This window comes from Oncorhynchus nerka, unplaced genomic scaffold (assembly GCF_034236695.1).
Source record: "Oncorhynchus nerka isolate Pitt River unplaced genomic scaffold, Oner_Uvic_2.0 unplaced_scaffold_1180, whole genome shotgun sequence".
Taxonomy (NCBI): domain Eukaryota; kingdom Metazoa; phylum Chordata; class Actinopteri; order Salmoniformes; family Salmonidae; genus Oncorhynchus; species Oncorhynchus nerka.
This window is the reverse complement of record NW_027040153.1, coordinates 88987-102515: the sequence shown is the minus strand read 5'-3', so window position 1 is coordinate 102515 and position 13529 is coordinate 88987. Positions and strand designations below refer to the sequence as shown.

At 44.5% G+C, this 13529-nt stretch overlaps 1 protein-coding gene across 5 annotated transcripts in view; it reads left to right on the top strand.

The window, feature by feature from the left end:
* Window positions 1-11614, top strand: part of LOC115126930 (deleted in malignant brain tumors 1 protein-like) — a 43515-nt gene extending 31901 nt beyond the window's left edge. For 4 of the 5 annotated variants that reach the window (XM_065016006.1, XM_065016010.1, XM_065016007.1 and 1 more), the window contains 9 exons: window positions 344-649; window positions 775-1050; window positions 6863-7168; window positions 7294-7572; window positions 9351-9656; window positions 9783-10052; window positions 10510-10830; window positions 10934-11022; window positions 11144-11614. In XM_065016006.1, coding sequence (XP_064872078.1) covers window positions 344-649; window positions 775-1050; window positions 6863-7168; window positions 7294-7572; window positions 9351-9656; window positions 9783-10052; window positions 10510-10830; window positions 10934-11022; window positions 11144-11278 — 2288 coding nt within the window. In that variant the 3' untranslated portion in view covers window positions 11279-11614. The remainder of the gene's footprint in view (window positions 1-343; window positions 650-774; window positions 1051-6862; window positions 7169-7293; window positions 7573-9350; window positions 9657-9782; window positions 10053-10509; window positions 10831-10933; window positions 11023-11143) is intronic. The other variant, XM_065016009.1, reaches the window with a different exon arrangement.
* Window positions 11615-13529: the final 1915 nt, after the last annotated feature.

The window sequence follows — 13529 nt, the reverse complement described above, 5'->3', positions numbered from 1 at the left end:
TCATGTTTTATGTCAGATGTATTTAAACATTACATTATATTTGTGTTTTTCATATTGGTTTATGGGAGATGTTCATGGGCAGATCATTGTAGTTCAGATGGTACTGAAGTGAAGCTGCCTGATGGATGTCCAGCTGTTTATTTTCTATAAAGTGAAGTGAACTTATTCCTGTCTCCTGCCTGCATTATTCCCAACCCTATTCTGAGTGACTAAGAACCCATTTCTATCTCTTACAGTATCAGACATAGCAAACTACAATCTTTTATCCAACATATTTGTGTTTAGTCCTTGACAGTGTCATCAACAAAACTGATTGAATGTTCAACCAACTCTTTTTATCCAGAGTCTGTGCGGCTTGTGGATGGAGCTGGTCTCTGCTCTGGGAGAGTGGAGGTGAAGTCCAATCAGTCCTGGGCCTCAGTGTGTGAAGCTGACTTTGACCGGCAGGATGCAGAGGTAGTCTGTGGGGAGCTCGGCTGTGGGGCTCCTGCAGCTCTACAGGGGGGGCTCTATGGAGAAGGTGAGGGTCAGACCTGGGATAAAGAGTTCCAGTGTAAAGGCAAAGAGTCCCTTCTCCTGGACTGTGACACCTCAGACAGAGAGAACAACACCTGCCTACCTGGTAATGCTGTTGGACTCACCTGCTCAGGTAAGAAACAGTTTGTCACTCAATCAACTTTGTTTCTCACCTGGAGTGAAGAATATGAGAGACAATATAGGTGTGTTTTAGTGAGAAAATAGTAAGATTACTGTCTCTCTCTTTTCTTTTCTCAGAGCCTGATGATGTGAGGCTGGTTGGAGGAGGCAGTCGCTGTGCTGGTGGAGTGGAGTGGTACGACCAGGGAGAGTGGAGGACTGTGGGAAATCTCTCTGACGTGAAGGCTATAGCTGCACTAGTGTGTAGACAGCTGGGTTGTGGCTCCACTGTTTCAGTACCACCTGGAAACATCACTAGAGGGTTTGGAGTTTCCTGTTCTGGGTCTGAGTCTTCACTGAGGGAATGTTCCAGAAGTTATGATCTCCTTCCTGGACTCACAGTGATCTGCTCAGGTAATAACAAGATGCACTATATTGCCAACAGTAAGTGGACTTCAGTGGATTCGGCTTTTTCAGTCACACATGTTGCTGACAGGTGTCTAAAATCAAGCACACAGCCATGTAAGGGAACACCCCCCTGAAATGGACAAAAATGAATGGGAAGTCATTGGCACTGGACAAACCATATACACGGTGTCCAATACCACTCAATTCGGCGTCGTTTCGTTCAAAGTTGATCGCAAATGCCATATGGCAAATGCCAGAGTTAACACTTTGAAAATCCAACAGGTGGCGAGTGCGCTCCACCGTGGTTTTTCATATTGCAAATGCAACACAAGTCCACATCCAAAAACAAAATTTTGAAAAAGTGGAGGAAAAAATCAAAAACCTAGCAAACCCTTAAAAAAGTGCTTTCTGGTGTGTAAGAACTGTATGAATATACTTTTGTCCAATTTTATTATCATATTTATTTTTAATTTTTTTACTTGTGCATAAGGCATATGTTTTGTCCATTTGCAATATGGTTTCATAGGAAGTCAAAAGTAACTTTTTTGGGGGCCAAATGCCATAAGAAATTTGACATGCTCAAAAATCCTGCAGAAATGCTAAATTGACTGGCCCGATGAACTCGGGATGGCCGGGCAGTGATAGTTGTTCCTTTCCATCGCTCGTTAGGGTTGATTTCAGAATGTCACTTTGGTGATGGTACCTCACTGTTTAAACATATTGCAAATGGACAATAGTCACCAGCAAGTCACTGTCCATCAGTCAATTAGATATCATTCTGACACCAAACTGATACAAACTGACACCAAACCCACTTTTTCCAACTCGTTTAGTAGCCAACTATCACATACTTCAGAGCTGGCCCAAAATTCACAACGCCTTCTGTTCAAACCATAATAAAAACGTAAAACACGTAGTTACATTCTAGCTGCGGGTCCAGTTCTGATGTTATGTGTAGGCCTAGCTGAGGCGACCCCGAATCCCAAGTTTCGGCTCGATAGGTCATTTGGTGCCCGAGCAAGACCTGTAAATAGTTATCTTTGTTTGAGCTAAAAAAGAACCGTCAGACCTAGAGTTCCGAAACTTTAGAAACCTGTTCTAGACATCAGGTCAATAGTGCATGGTGAGTTAGGTGGCTCTAGAAGGTTCTCGGACCGAGAAACAGCCTTGTACATTTGCAATGACTTCAATTCATTTTGACCATTACGAAAATGACGACATTTAGAAAAGTCCACTTTTTTTCCATGCCTTGCTACGGGGTCCTTGAATGAGCTATCGGACAGAAACGTTGGGCTCCGTCTATATGGGCCGAGGCGGTCGCAATGCACCTAGTCTTGTAACTCTGGGACATTTCTAAATGTCATCATTTTCGTGATGCAAAAATGAATTGAAGTTATTACAAATGTACGAGGCTGTTTCTCGGTCCGAGAACCTTCTAGAGCCATGGAACTCACCACGCACTATCGACCTGAGGTCTAGAACAGGTTTCTAAAGTTTCAGAACTCTAGGTCTGACGGTTCTTAAATAGTTCAAACAAGGTTAACTAATGCAGGCAGTGTATATCTCTACGCACCCCAATGGGTCCCTCCTTCCAAGCTGTGTGTGAGTGTGATTTAGTTTTTATGGAAATGTTATGGGAAAAATGACTGATTTACAGTTCATGGGGGTTGCCTAATCACACATATGAAGTTTTGGAAAGATCGAACTTTTTTAACCCTTCGAAACAGCCCCTGAGACAACAATTATGGCACTTCCGGTTGGCACAGGAAGCTATAAGTAAACACATATCCTCATTGGGGTATGCTTTTACAGAATCCTGAATTTTACGTCTTTACGTTAAGAACTGACTGATTTACACAGGGTTGAATGCACTATTTCTATCAAACTGCAGGTAGGGTATGGATATACACTTTTAGGGTGATTTTAACCACTTCCGGTTGGTCCAGGAAGCTTAGAATTGACACAGGTAGACCTCATAGTGGCCTGATGGACAGTCATCGAAGACAGGTTCATACGGCATTCATAACCCACATAGGCTTCAGGTTGAATTTAGGGGTGCAGGCAATGTATTCCTATGGGGAGAGAAGTCATTGTAATCTGTGAGATCAAAAACCCCTGATTTACTGTTAAGGGTTAATGCTACACGCTCAAGGTTAGGCTTGCACGGATCGGGAGGACCTCATGAACGTACCTGAGGTCGAATTGTGCTTCTCACCCTAACGGTTCTCTCACTGTCACCCAAAAGCAAATGACGTTGAGGGGCAGGCTTCATTTTGGGCCTACTTTTCTCATGGTTGCTGCGCTCAGACCGAGCGAGCTACGGTCAAGCGGGATATCTCGTTGAACTCGGCACGGCCTAGAGATTATGGTAATGCCATTGCCTGCTCTCTGTGTCTTTAAGCACCGCACTTTTTCACTCCATCCTTGCTGTGTGTGTGTGTGAGAGCTTTTCTTTGACATCTTTTGGGAGAAATGACTGATTTACAGTTCATGAGGGTTACCTAGTCACACATATGAAGTTTTAAAAAGATCGGACCTTTTAAACCCTTCGAAACAGCACCTATGACACCCTTTTAAGGCACTTCCGGTTGGCACAGGAAGCTATAAGTAAACACATGTCTTGATTGAGGTAGCATCTTACAGAATCCTGAGTTTTAAGTCTTTAAGTTAAGAATTGACTGATCTACACAGGGTTGAATGCAGTGATTTTCATAATGACAGGTTATATGTTTCAAAACACTTTTAGGGTGATTTTAACCACTTCCTGTTGATCCAGGAAGCTTAGAATCGACACTGGTAGACCTCATAGTGGCCTGATGGATCGTCATCGAAGACAGGTTCATAAGGCATTCATAACCCACATAGGCTTCAGGTTGAATTTAGAGGTGCAGGCAATGTATTCCTATGGGGAGAGAAGTCAATGCAAACTGTTTGATGTAAACACCTTCTTTTAACTGTTAAGGGTTAATGCCACACGGTCAAGGTTAGGCTTGCACGGATCGGGAGGACCTTAGGAACGTACCTGAGGTCGAATTGTGCTTCTCACCCCAACGGTTCTCTCACTGTCATCCAAAAGCAAATGACATTTAGGGCCAGGCTTCATTTTGGGCCTTCTGTTTTTCAAGGTCGCTGCACTCAGAGCGAGCTACGGTCAAGCGGGGCGTCTCGTTGAACTCGGCACAGTCTGGAGACTATGGTGATGCCATTATTTGTGTTGATTTCAGAATGCCATTTTGGTGATGGTCCCTCTCCGTTTAAACATATTGCAAATGTACAAAAGTCAACAAGCAAGTCAGTGTCCATCAGTCAATTAGATGTCATTCTGACACCAAACTGATACCAATTGACACCAAACCCACTTTTTCCAACTCATTTAGAAGCCAACTATCACATATTTCAGAGCAGGCCCATAATTCACAGCGCCTTCAGTTTAAAACATAATAAAAACGTAAAACACATAGTTACGTTCTAGCTGCGGGTCCAGTTCGGACATTATGTGTAGGCCTATGTGAGGCGACCCCGAATCCCGAGTTTCGGCTCGATAGGTCCATCGGTGCCCGAGCAAAACCCTAATTGGTGCTGAAAATCCACTTTTTCCATGCCTTGCTATGGGGTCCTTGAATGAGCTATCGGACAGAAACCGAGCCGGTTTCAATGCACCTAGTCTTGCGTCTCTGAGACTTTTCTAAATGTCGTCATTTTCGTAATGGTCAAAATGAATTGAAGTCATTGCAAATGTACAAGGCTGTTTCTCGGTCCGAGAACCTTCTAGAGCCACCTAACTCACCATGCACTATTGACCTGATGTCTAGAACAGGTTTCTAAAGTTTCGGAACTCTAGGTCTGACGGTTCTTTTTTAGCTCAAACAAAGATAACTATTCAATTTGTAAGTCGCTCTGGATAAGAGCGTCTGCTAAATGACTTAAATGTAAATGTATTGCAGGCACTGTCTGTCTCTACACACCCCAATGGGTCCCTCCTGCCAAGCTGTGTGTGTGTGGGATTTAGTTTTTCTTTGAAATTTTATGGGAATCATGACTGATTTACAGTTCATGGGGGTTGCCTAATCACACATATGAAGCTTTGAAAAGGTCTGACCATTTTAACCCTTCAAAACAGCCACTATGACACCATTTTAAGGAACTTCCGGTTGGCACAGGAAGCTATACATAAACTCATATCTTGATTGGGGTATGCCTTTACAGAATCCTGAGTTTTAAGTCTTTACGTTAAGAACTGAGTTATTTACGGAGGGTTTAGTGAGTGTGTGTTATTTCAGAAAATCATAGAAAATCACAGAAATCTCACAGAGCTCCGCAGCACACTTGAAAAATATGAACACCCTGCAATTGGATCTGTAACTATTTAACAAAAAAAACACCTATTTTTGAACATCACCAATTTGACATTGTACGATTTCTCTTAAATGACGATAGATAAATGGCTGGTTCTTTTTTTATTGACAGCGGAGGCTCCTTGACTTTGACGTGAAGCGGAAAAATTATTGCTCTATTTTCATTTTGGACATTTTTTCCCAGAAGAATGGCTGTAACTCAAAAACCGTTGAGGCCTAGACGCCATCTTGTTCGGGGCCAACTGCCCATTATGGCAAACCTACGCTCACCAAGTTTCGGCTTCGAAATATTTTCCGTTTAGGAGATAAGGCCACGTCGTGATTGGTGATGTTTTGTACATTTGCAATATGATTGCTTATGCCCTCTTGTGGGATTTACCGGGACAGCGGAAAAGTGACCAAAATGTGATTATTTTATCAAACGGAAACCGAATGTCAGAGAGAGTTCGTTTGATGACTTCCTGGAAGATCTGGCCCTGCCGCACGGCCCGACGCCGTCCGCGAATTTTAGAAACGTTGTCTAGTAAGGGACCATACATTTGCAATATGGACTTTCTCACTCACCATATGGCGAATGTCAAAATGTTCCCTTAAGGTATGCAATCTCCATAGACAAACATTGACAGTAGAATGGACTTACTGAAGATCTCATTGACTTTCAACATGGCATGTCTAGGAGCAACAACGGCTCAGCCGTGAAGTGGTAGACAACACAAGCTCACAGAACGGACCGCCGAGAGCTGAACCACGTAGAGCGTAAAAATAATCCTCTGTTGTAAAACTCACTGCTGAGTTCCACATACTTTGGCCTTGTACTTTATCTCCTTCCTGGACTCACAGTGATCTGATCAGGAAATATCAACATATTATAATTATATTCAACTGATTTCCTTCATTCATACAACTTCCTCTGCACATCTCATGATGACTGTTTAGCTTGTCAGTCTGCTTTACTAAATAGATGACTCAGTCAAGTAGGAATCAAATACAACTTAAATATCCCAGAATGATTTGTTTTTGAGTGTTACCTCAGTGAACGTCTCTACTCACTACCACTGTCACAAAGAGAGAATAACGGAGGAGGAGAGGAAGAGATAGGAAAGATCAAATATATTTTTATCACTGAGTTCTCACCAGTGATGTCATCATAACCAGTAACCTTTTCTACTCTTGGCCCATCCTGACCCTGACATATAGTATCAGACCTTGTAGTTCAGATGGTACTGAAGTGAAGCTGCCTGATGGATGTCCAGCTGTTTATTTTCTATAAAGTGAAGTGAACTTATTCCTGTCTCCTGCCTGCATTATTCCCAACCCTATCCTCAGTGACTAAGAACCCATTTCTACCTCTTACAGTATCAAACATAGCAAACTACTATCTTTTATCCAACATATTTGTGTTTAGTCCTCAACAGTGTCATCAACAAAACTGATTGAATGTTCAACCAACTCTTTTTCTCCAGAGTCTGTGCGGCTTGTGGATGGAGCTAGTCTCTGCTCTGGGAGAGTGGAGGTGAAGTCCAATCAGTCCTGGGTCTCAGTGTGTGAAGCTGACTTTGACCGGCAGGATGCAGAGGTAGTCTGTGGGGAGCTTGGCTGTGGGGCTCCTGCAGCTCTACAGGGGGGGCTCTATGGAGAAGGTGGGGGTCAGACCTGGGATAAAGAGTTCCAGTGTAAAGGCAATGAGTCCCTTCTCCTGGACTGTGACACCTCAGACAGAGAGAACAACACCTGCCTACCTGGTAATGCTGTTGGACTCACCTGCTCAAGTAAGAAACAGTTTGTCACTCAATCAACATTGTTTCTCAGCTGGAGTGAAGAATATGAGAGACAATCGGGTGTGTTTTAGTGAGAAAATAGTAAGATTACTGTCTCTCTCTTTTTCTTTTCTCAGAGCCTGATGATGTGAGGCTGGTGGGAGGAGGCAGTCACTGTGCTGGTGGAGTGGAGTGGTACGACCAGGGAGAGTGGAGGACTGTGGGAGCTGATGACTGGAACCAGAGGGATGTAGCTGCAGTAGTGTGTAGACAGCTGGGTTGTGGCTCCACTGTTTCAGTACCACCTGGAAACACCACTAGAGGTTTCAGCGTTTCCTGTTCTGGGTCTGAGGGCGCACTGAGGGAATGTTCCAGAAGTTATGATCTCCTTCCTGGACTCACAGTGATCTGCTCAGGTAATAACAAGATGCACCATGTGGCCAAAAGTATGTGGACATTAGTGGATTTGGCTATTTAGAGCACACCCGTTGCTGACAGGTGTATACAATTGAGCACACCGCCATGCAATCTCCATAGACAAACATTGACAGTAGAATGGCTTTACTGAAATGTGATTTTCAACATGACACGTCAAGGAGCAACAACGCATCAGCCGCAAAACTCACTGCTGAGTTCCACATACTTTTGTCCATGTATTATATCTCCTTCCTGGACTCACAGTGATCTGCTCAGGAAATATCAACATTTTATAATTATATTCAACTGATTTCCTTCATTCATACAACATCCTCTGCACCTCTCATGATGACTGTTTAGCTTGTCAGTCTGTTTTACTAAATAGATCACTCAGTCAAGTAGGAATCAAATACAACTTAAATATCCCAGAATGCTTTGTATGTGAGTGTTATCTCAGTGAACGTCTCTACTCACTACCGCTGTCACATGTCATGTTATTGTCACATCTAAATGAGGAAAGTAGTTGAGGAGCTACGTTTTCTTTTTCTCTCCTCTTGTTCCAGATGTCCTGCTTCAGCCTGATATTAACATATGTTGTCTCAGTGACTGTAGGCCCACTACTCATGTTTGTCGTGGAAATTTCCTCTATTTACCAAATCATGGGAGCAAACCACACACACACGTCAGAGTTAGTTATAAAAGTCCATCTTTAATTATATGAGCTCTTATCACAATCCTGTGACTCTCAGATAAATTCAGTGTCTCCCCAGTGAATTTTCTGAGAGTCCCCTTACAATGCAACTGAGTTCCTTTAATAGCAAAGACACCCATAGTCAGACAGCATAGACATAATTCATCATTCAGCTTTGTCTCCTTTCATAAACCAAATCCTCCATATCAACAGGCATATATCAAATTGTCATTTATATACAACCCACTCTAAACACAAACTCACGGATAGGAGAGTGACCCTACAGGTTAAGGAGAGTTACCCTACAGGTTAAGGAGAGTTACCCTACAGGTTAAGGAGAGTTACCCTACAGGTTAAGGAGAGTTACCCTACAGGTTAAGGAGAGTTACCCTACAGGTTAAGGAGAGTTACCCTACAGGTTAAGGAGAGTTACCCTACAGGTTAAGGAGAGTTACCCTACAGGTTAAGGAGAGTTACCCTACAGGTTAAGGAGAGTTACCCTACAGGTTAAGGAGAGTTACCCTACAGGTTAAGATAGAAACAACAATAAGAGAGAGCATAGAATGATTCCAGACACTGCAACCCCTCATTTCCCCACTGGGAAAGTTAGGGAGTATAAGATATGTTTACACATGATGACACTTTGACCTCTCCCCTCTCATGTGGCCCATGCAACTTAGTCCTGACATAGAACAGATAACTGCCAATGGCCACCACTATAGTACAACAAAATACATTCTTATGAGAAATAACTTACACACATTTGATGAATATTAAACATCTTACAAATGTTACCAACAAATTCTGATAATTCCACGACAGCAGATCATTGTAGTTCAGATGGTACTGAAGTGAAGCTGCCTGATGGATGTCCAGCTGTTTATTTTCTATAAAGTGAAGTGAACTTATTCCTGTCTCCTGCCTGCATTATTCCCAACCCTATCCTGAGTGACTAGGAACCCATTTCTACCTCTTACAGTATCAAACATAGCAAACTACTATCTTTTATCCAACATATTTGTGTTTAGTCCTTGACAGTGTCATCAACAAAACTGATTGAATGTTCAACCAACTCTTTTTCTCCAGAGTCTGTGCGGCTTGTGGATGGAGCTGGTCTCTGCTCTGGGAGAGTGGAGGTGAAGTCCAATCAGTCCTGGGCCTCAGTGTGTGAAGCTGACTTTGACCGGCAGGATGCAGAGGTAGTCTGTAGGGAGTTTGGCTGTGGGGCTCCTGCAGCTCTACAGGGGGGTCTCTATGGAGAAGGTGGGGGTCAGACCTGGGATAAAGAGTTCCAGTGTAAAGGCAAAGAGTCCCTTCTCCTGGACTGTGACACCTCAGACAGAGAGAACAACACCTGCCTACCTGGTAATGCTGTTGGACTCACCTGCTCAGGTAAGAAACAGTTTGTCACTCAGTCAACATTGTTTCTCACCTGGAGTGAAGAATATGAGAGACAATATAGGTGTGTTTTAGTGAGAAAAATAGTAAGATTACTGTCTCTCTCTTTTCTTTTCTCAGAGCCTGATGATGTGAGGCTGGTGGGAGGAGGCAGTCGCTGTGCTGGTGGAGTGGAGTGGTACGACCAGGGAGAGTGGAGGACTGTGGGAGCTGAGGACTGGGATGTAGCTGCAGTAGTGTGTAGACAGATGCGTTGTGGCTCCACTGTTTCAGTACTACCTGGAAACACCACTAGAGGGTTTGGAGTTTCCTGTTCTGGGTCTGATTCTTCACTGAGGGAGTGTTGGAGAAGTTATTATCTCCGTCCTGGACTCACAGTGATCTGCTCAGGTAATAACAACATATTATAATTATATTCAACTGATTTCCTTCATTCATACAACTTCCTCTGCACCTCTCATGATGACTGTTTAACTTGTCAGTCTGCTTTACTAAATAGATCACTCAGTCAAGTAGGAATCAAATACAACTTAAATATCCCAGAATGCTTTTGTATGTGAGTGTAATCTCAGTGAACGTCTCTACTCACTACCACTGTCACATGTCATGTTATTGTCACATCTAAATGAGGAAAGTAGTTGAGGAGCTACGTTTTCTTTTTCTCTCCTCTTGTTCCAGATGTCCTGCTTCAGCCTGATATCAACATATGTTGTCTCAGTGACTGTAGGCCCACTACTCATGTTGCCCTGTGAGGGAGGGTGGCTGGCACTGTTACATGCTGATGTTATTGTCATATCTATAGGAAACTAGTTGAAGAGGTTTTTCTTGTTCTCTTTTATTGTTACAGATCTCCTGGTCCAGCCTGATATCTTCCTGACTGACTTAATGGGAGGGGTCTTCAGGGGCCACCAGGGGCCCGAGATGTTCAGGGGCTACAACTTCACCATCACCTGCTCCACTCAGCCACAGTACCCAGGAGGCTCCTTCCTCCTCACGTTCACCGGCTCCAACAGAACCCAGACCCAGCCAGCTGTCAATCACTCTGCTGCCTTCCTCTTCCCTGCTGCAGATGACTCCCACCAAGGGAACTACAGCTGTGTTTATGACAATTATGTTTTCTCTCATAACTTCTCCTCTGAGAGTGAGCTCCTCTCCCTCACCATCACAGGTAACTGAACATGAACCAGACTTATAACTTTGTCATTGACAGATTTCCCACAGATCTATGTGATGATGATCAGTCCCCTCATCAAAGGTGTTTCTGTTTGCAGCCTCTCCTCTGCCAGCCTTCATCATCAGACACGTTGTAGTCCTGCTGATCCTACTGACAGCCATCACCACCTCCTACCTGTACTACAAGGTAAAGACCTTTACTCAGACGTTACAAGTAATTTAAACTAGAGGGTGAGGGGTAGAGGGAAGTAGAGAGAATGGAGATACCAGAGAGTAAATGTCTGACTGTTGGTGCTGTGCCTCCCTAGCCCACCAGGAGGCAGAAGAGAGTGAACAGGGTGAGCAGCATGGATCTTTATGTCAATGCCATGGAGATGGTCTCTCTGAGCTCCAGAGCTGAAGCTGGACCGGGAGAGGAGAGAGCAGCCCAGGGGACGGAGTAGGAGTAGAATGAATCTGACCCTACATGCTGATCTTAGGTCAGTTTTGTGTTTTAAATCGATGGTCAGCAGTGGACTGGTGTTTAAAATGTGGTGACAAACCTGAAGTGATTCTAATTTTAATAGCAAGTTCAGAATTAGTTTATCTTTCTAGAACCTTGGAAGAAATCTAAAAGGAGTGACTGCAACCACCATTATTCATTTAGTTTGGTTTTTACCACCAGAGTAACATGGGTGTTTGGGTAACATGGGGTTTTGGGTAACATGGGGTTCTGGGTAAAATGGGGTTTTGGGTAACATGGGGTTCTGGGTAACATGGGGTTTTGGGTAACATGGGGTTCTGGGTAACATGGGGTTGGGTAACATGGGGTTTGGGTAACATGGGGTTGGGTAACATGGGGTTGGGTAACATGGGGGTAACATGGGGGTAACATGGGGTTTGGTAAAATGGGTTTGGTAACATGGGGGTAACATGGGGTTAACATGGGGGTAACATGGGGGTAACATGGGGTTGGGTAAAATGGGTTTGGGTAACATGGGGGTAACATGGGGTTGGGTAACATGGGTTTGGGTAACATGGGGGTAACATGGGGGTAACATGGGTTTGGGTAACATGGGGGTAACATGGGGTTTGGGTAACATGGGGTAACATGGTCGTTTGGGTAACATGGGGTTTGGGTAACATGGGGGTAACATGGGGTTTGGGTAACATGGTGGTTTGGGTAACATGGGGTTTGGGTAACATGTGTTTGGGTAACATGGGGTTTGGGTAACATGTGTTTGGGTAACATGGAGTTTGGGTAACATGTGTTCGGGTAACATGGGGGAAACATGGGGTGTGGGTAACATGGGGATTGGGAAACATGTGTTCGGGTAACATGGGGGTAACATGGGGTTGGGTAACATGGGGGTAACATGGGGTTTGGGTAACATGGGGCTTTGGTAAAATGGGGTTTTGGTAACTTGGGGTTTTGGGTAACATGGGGTTTGGGTAACATGGGGGTAACATGGGGTAACATGGGGTTCAGGTAACATGGGGTAACATGGGGTTTGTGTAACATGGGGGTAACATGGGGTTTGGGTAACATGGGGGTAACATGGGGTTGGGTAACATGGGGTTTGGTAACATGGGGGTAACATGGGGTTTGGGTAACATGGGGGTAACATGGGGTTGGGTAACATGGGGTTTGGTAACATGGGGGTAACATGGGGTTTGGGTAACATGGGGGTAACATGGGGTTTGGGTAACATGGGGTAACATGGGGTTGGGTAACATGGGGTAACATGGGTTTTGGGTAACATGGGGGTAACATGGGGTTTGGGTAACATGGGGTAACATGGGTTTTGGGTAACATGGGGGTAACATGGGTTTTGGGTAACATGGGGGTAACATGGGGTTTGGGTAACATGGGGGTAACATGGGGTTTGGGTAACATGGGGGTAACATGGGTTTTGGGTAACATGGGGTTGGGTAACATGGGGTTTGGTAACATGGGGGTAACATGGGGTTTGGGTAACATGGGGGTAACATGGGGTTGGGTAACATGGGGTTTGGTAACATGGGGGTAACATGGGGTTTGGGTAACATGGGGTAACATGGGGTTTGGGTAACATGGGGTTTGGGTAACATGGGGTAACATGGGGTTTGGGTAACATGGGGTTTGGGTAACATGGGGGTAACATGGGGTTGGGTAACATGGGGTAACATGGGGTTTGGGTAACATGGGGGTAACATGGGGTTTGGGTAACATGGGGGTAACATGGGGTTTGGGTAACATGGGGGTAACATGGGGTTTGGGTAACATGGGGGTAACATGGGGTTTGGGTAACATGGGGGTAACATGGGGTTGGGTAACATGGGGGTAACATGGGTTTTGGGTAACATGGGGGTAACATGGGTTTTGGGTAACATGGGGTAACATGGGTTTTGGGTAACATGGGGTAACATGGGGTTTGGGTAACATGGGGGTAACATGGGGTTGGGTAACATGGGGGTAACATGGGTTTTGGGTAACATGGGGGTAACATGGGGTTGGGTAACATGGGGTTTGGTAACATGGGGGTAACATGGGGTTTGGGTAACATGGGGTAACATGGGGTTGGGTAACATGGGGTTTGGTAACATGGGGGTAACATGGGGTTTGGGTAACATGGGGGTAACATGGGGTTTGGGTAACATGGGGGTAACATGGGGTTTGGGTAACATGGGGTTTGGGTAACATGGGGTAACATGGGGTTTGGGTAACATGGGGTT